Below are 5619 nucleotides of genomic sequence, written 5' to 3' on the forward strand. Positions count from 1 at the left end.
ATAGATAGAAACATCAATGATGAGAATCATTGATCAGCTGCCTCCTGCACACCCCCTACTGGGAATCGAGCCCACAACCCAGGCATGTGCCCTTGGCCGGAATTGAACCTGGGACCCTTCAGTCCATAGGTCAACGCTCTATCCACTGAGCCAAACCGGCCAGGGCTAAGTTCCATCATTTAAAAATATATATATATTTTATTGATTTTTTTACAGAGAGGAAGGGAGAGGGATAGAGAGTTAGAAACATTGATCAGCTGTCTCCTGCACACCTCCCACTGGGGATGTGCCTGCAACCGAGGTACATGCCCTTGACCATAATCGATTGTGGGACCCTTCAGTCTGCAGGCCAACGCTCTATCCACTGAGCCAAACTGGTTAGGGCAAGTTCCACCATTTCTTACTTCTTTCCAGTTGGGTCAAGTTTCTAAGCTTTCTACATCTCTGTTTTCTAATAAAAGTCTCCTATCTACCTACTCCAGGACTTCTGTGAGGATCAAATGAGATGAGGTACGGGAAAATGCTTCACAAACACTTGGTTAAACTGTAAAATGTTTGTACCTGGCTGCTATAAAGCAAGTTGGGTTCCTGGGCTGAAGAAACTACAAGGAGGCTAGTTGCTAGGGAGAGGAAGCCAGGCGTTATGTGACATCATTACCAGGTGCCTACAGTGACTGTTTCCGGGCTGGGCTGGGATGTGGGCTGTATTTTGTGACATGGGGTCTTGGCAGCGATTTGGTGGGGTGTCACTCTGGGGTGGTGGGGCCTGTATCCACCACCACTTGGGGGAAGCTGAGTGTTTGTTTATCAGCACCAGGTCCGTGTTATTGTTTATTTTTAAATGGCCAGGGTGTATCATGGTAGCTCCAGCGTTGAGCGTCTGCCCCCTGGTGGTCATTGCACATCATAGCTACCGGTCAGACAAACACTTAACCTTTTATATATATAGATACAGACTAGAGGCCTGATGCACAAAATTCATGCAAGGGGCTCAGCCCTTGCAGCTGCAGTGCCTGCCTTGGCCCTCACAGCCCCGGCTTTGTCTGGAAGGTCATCCAGAAGGTTGTTCGGCTGTCTGGTCTAATTAGCATGTTAAGCTTGTATTATTATAGATGGGACCACTGTTGTATATTTGGTCTGTTAACTGGAACATCATTATGTGGTGCATGAATATATTTCATTGATTCTTAAGATGCACATTTTTAAACACTGAGATCAGATTCACGACTAACGGGAGTGTCACAATTTGGCAAGCATTATCTTAGTGCATAAAAAATGTCTTAAGCCCTGACCAGTTTGGCTCAGTGGATAGAGTGTCGGCCTGCGGACTGAAGGGTCCCAGGTTCGATTCCGGTCAGGGGCATGTGCCTTGGTTGTGGGCACATCCCCAGTGGGGGGTGTGCAGGAGGCAGCTGATCGATGTTTCTCTCTCATCGATGTTTCTGACTCTCTATCCCTCTCCCTTCCTCTCTGTAAAAAAATCAATAAAATATATATTTTTAAAAAAATGTCTTAAAAGTATATATATTCCATGAAATACAATATAGTTCTTACTGCTCTATCTCAGCCACTATTTCCACAGCTTGCACATGGACTGTTTATACCAGTAGCAGAAGAGACAAGTACAGAAAGGCAGATAGGGTCTCTGCCTTCCCAACCTTAGAATCTAGCAAATGTCATTCTGATCTGTCTCTAACCTAAACCCCACCTGCAGCCCACACTTCGTTAGTCATCCTTCTAACATGAAATCAGGCCTGTTACTCTTGTGCTGTTGCCCATTAGAGTATCATCTTGGACCTCTATATCCACTAGGGACCATGTACTACTATAGGGACTGCCAAAGAGTGCCAGTAAATATCTGTTGTTTAACTTCTGCTTGTCCATCAGATCTTGGCCTAAACTTTCATTAAAATATTTTTTTTATTTAGCCCAGCCAGCATGGCTCAGTGGTTGAGCATTGACCTATGAACCAGGAGTTCATGGTTTGATTCCTGTGCCTGGATTGTGGGCTTGATCCCCAGTGTGGAGCATGCAGGAGGCAGCAGATCAATGATTCACTCTCATCATTTATGTTTCTATACTTCTCTCCCTCTCCCTTCCTCTCTGAAAAATAAAAAAATATATACATTTTTTGTTAATCCTCAACCGAGGATATTTTTCCATTGACTTTTAGGGAGAGTGGGAGAGAGAGGGAAAGACAGAGAAACATCTATGTGAGAGAAATACATTGATTGGTTGCCTCCTGCAGGAGCCCTGGCCAGGGGAGGAGCCTGCAACCAAGGTACGAACCCTTGACCAGAATCGAACCTTTTACCCTTTGGTCCACAGGCCGATGCTCTATTCACTTAGCCAAACCAGCTGGGCCAATAAAAATACATTAAAAAGAAGATATATTACTTTTGTTAATGCTCATCTGAGGATATTTTTTCCATTGCTTTTTACAGTGGGAGGGCGGGTATCGGGCCACACACACACACACACACACACACCCCAATGTGAGAGACGCATTGATTGGTTGCCTTCCACATGGGTCCCAACCATGGCAGGGATTGAATCTGTAACCCAGGTGTGTGCCCTTGACCAGGAATTGAGTCAGTGAGTGGGCCAACACTATAACCACCGACACCACCAGCCAGGGATATTCTTTTTATTGACTGATTTTAGAAAGAGAAGGGAGGTAGAGAGAAACACTGATTTGTTGTTCTAGTTATTTATGCATTCATTGGTTGATTTAAAAAATATTTGTATTGATTTTTAGAGAGAAAGAGCGAAACATCAATTGACGGCCTCCTGCACACTCCCTACCGGGGAATCGAGTCTGCAAACTGGGCATGTGCCCTGATTGGGAATCTAACCAGAAACCTTTCAGTGCACAGAACGATGCCCAACAAACTGAGCCACAACTGATCAGGCTCACTGGTTGATTCTTGTGTGTATCCTGACTGGGAATAAAATCTGTAACCTTGGCATATGGGGATGATGCTCTAACCCAGTGGTCGGCAAACTCATTAGTCAACAGAGCCAAATATCAACAGTACTTCTTCAAAATAGACTCGCCCAGGCCAAAAACCGACTTCTGCGCATGGGCCACGAAGTTTCAATCGCACTGTTCACGCGCCCGCACGTAGTATTTTGTGGAAGAGCCACACTCAAGGGGCCAAAGAGCCGCATGTGGCTCGTGAGCCGCAGTTTGCCGACTACGGCTCTAACCAACTGAGCTACCTGGCCAGGGTTAAATTTTCATTTTTAACATAACTGTGTCTTCTCTTCCCTACTGGTCCGGGCACTCCTTGTATCACCCAGAGCCTTGCACAATACCTGGGACACACAAGAACCTGGGGAGTATTTGTTGAATGAAAAAATCTGTCTCTTCCACTGTTCACCCAGCCAGCATTGGCTCAAACCCTTTCCCACATGTTCTTATTTGGCAGGAAAGTTGAGGCACAGACCTTCCTTAATATACATACATTGGTAAATACATGGGCAGTGAATTACAGTTTCTGGAAATAAACTTGGGTTTCTGATTTCATTACTGATAATTTTATTGCACAGGTTTTTCAAAAAAGTAGCTGCTAAAAGGAGAAACAGGTGTGTGTGAATTTAGATGTTCCTCAGACTGCCAGAAGTAGTTCCCCTAAAAAAGAAACCACTCAATCTAATTTTAAAGAAAATATACTTCTTACACAAGACAATCCAAACTGATGCAAAATATTTATTCCAAGTTAGTTATTTTATGCAGTAGTTTCCCCCTCAAGACTTGTGATAACCACATCTTTTAAATCTGTAAATAATGTTATCAAAATAATCTTAATCTTTGAAATCTCACAAAAATTTATATTTTACAATCCACCCTGAATATCAAGGCTGCAAGAATAACACATTTCCTATATCCAAATATTTTACAGCTGTACCCAAAAAGAAAAAAAAGAAACAAACAAACAAAAAAACCCCCCACATTGCTTGGTTAAGGGCTAACGTTACCCGAGCAGCCAAAAATAAAATAAAATATCCAAATTATTAGCATTAATTTAATACAATTATAACTTCAATAGTCACTTTGTCATTGACAATGATTGCTTGAGCACAGGGGTGAGTGCCCCAAGGGCTGGTGGAAGCTATTGCTGCAGACCAGTGTCTCCTCCTCTCTGCACTGTCAGCTCCCACTTGTGCATCGCCCCATATATACTGTGTGTGTATTTTAAAAATATTTCTCACCACACAAATTTTCTCTACTAAGCAAATAACAGGAAAGAAAAACAACAAAAACTAAACAAGCCAATCGCTCTCTCTTTGGGATATGATTATTTCCCTTGTGCATGAAATATTCAACAACAACAACATGAAAGGAAAAGATTTTTTTTTTTGTATTCTCCGTGAGCACACAAGCTGAGTTTATGGGTCAGATTTAACTGTGAACATTTATGTGCCTACTTCCAGGCATCGTCATCTGATGTTTCACTGCTACTGGTTTCTGTGTCTGAATCCTCAAACTCTGCTTTGCACGTGCTTCTCCAAGGGGAGAACAGGCTAGAAGTGCGGCTTTGCAAGAAGCCATTCTTCCCAAAGCCATTTCTTCTCAGCTGCGTAAGCATGGGAAACAAAGAAAAAAACAAAACAAAACATCAATATTGACACAGGGCCCTTGGGACCTGGAAAGGCCAGGCCTCCATTCAATTCTAGGCAGAATGTAGAGGGAGGCCTTCTAAGAGATGCAAGATTTCTTGTAGGAGTGCTTAGCACACTTTAATGCACAAACAAATAATCTAAGGATCTGTTTAAAATGCAGATAAAGGATGACTGAGGTAGCGTTTGAGCTTCCATATTTCTACAAGTTCCCAGGAGATGACAATGAGAGGGAAACAGAGTTCTGAGTAGCAAAGTCTTTTAGCCTATATTTTTGCTTATAGGACACAATTGGTACTTATGATTTATATATACACCACCAGGATAGAAGCTCCATGAGGTTTGTAGAGATTCCACTGATCTTGTCCATCACTGTAAACTCTAAGGTCTGGCAGTATTTTACTCAGAGCAAGAATTCAAGCATTTACTGAATAAATTCAAATTTGGCTTCTTGGCTCTGGCCAGAGTACCAGAGGAAACCCACAGGGCTAACATCACAAGAGGGTGAGCCTGTTTCCCTAGGGACCAAGGGCTTATTTCACAACTTTGGAATATAGTCTTGTGGTTCTGATAAGGGGTGAAAGCTTCCAGGATGAAAGCACATATTACCTCCTGGAACCTGCTAACCCTGACCTGGTTTTTGTATGCAACACTGCAGATCGCTATTGCCTAGGCAGATTTAAATGTTCTTTTGTATTTTGACTAGAGGCCCGGTGCACGGATTTGTGCACCAGTGGGGGGGTCCCTTGGCCTGGCCTGCAGGGATCGGGCTGAAACCGGCTTTCTGACATCCCCTGAGGGGTCCCGGATTGCGAGGGTGGTTCTCGGGTGACGCATCCCAGAATCTGGCTCCCCTCCTCTCTGGTTCTGGGTGTGTCACCCAAGAACCAAAGCTACAAAGTCACTGCAGCTTGGCAGCTCTTGTGTTGAGCGTCTGCCACTTGGTGGTTATTGCGCATCATAGCTACCAGTGAAGGATCGAACGGTCGATTAGGT

At 43.7% G+C, this 5619-nt stretch overlaps 1 protein-coding gene across 2 annotated transcripts in view; it reads right to left on the reverse strand.

The window, feature by feature from the left end:
* Positions 1-3692: 3692 nt before the first annotated feature.
* GPBP1L1 (GC-rich promoter binding protein 1-like 1) overlaps positions 3693-5619 on the reverse strand; it is a 44668-nt gene continuing 42741 nt past the window's right edge. For both annotated transcript variants that reach the window (XM_014529209.1, XM_005881275.2), the window contains one exon: positions 3693-4580. In XM_014529209.1, coding sequence (XP_014384695.1) covers positions 4428-4580 — 153 coding nt within the window. In that variant the 3' untranslated portion in view covers positions 3693-4427. The remainder of the gene's footprint in view (positions 4581-5619) is intronic.

This window comes from Myotis brandtii, unplaced genomic scaffold (assembly GCF_000412655.1).
Source record: "Myotis brandtii unplaced genomic scaffold, ASM41265v1 scaffold674, whole genome shotgun sequence".
Lineage (NCBI taxonomy): Eukaryota > Metazoa > Chordata > Mammalia > Chiroptera > Vespertilionidae > Myotis > Myotis brandtii.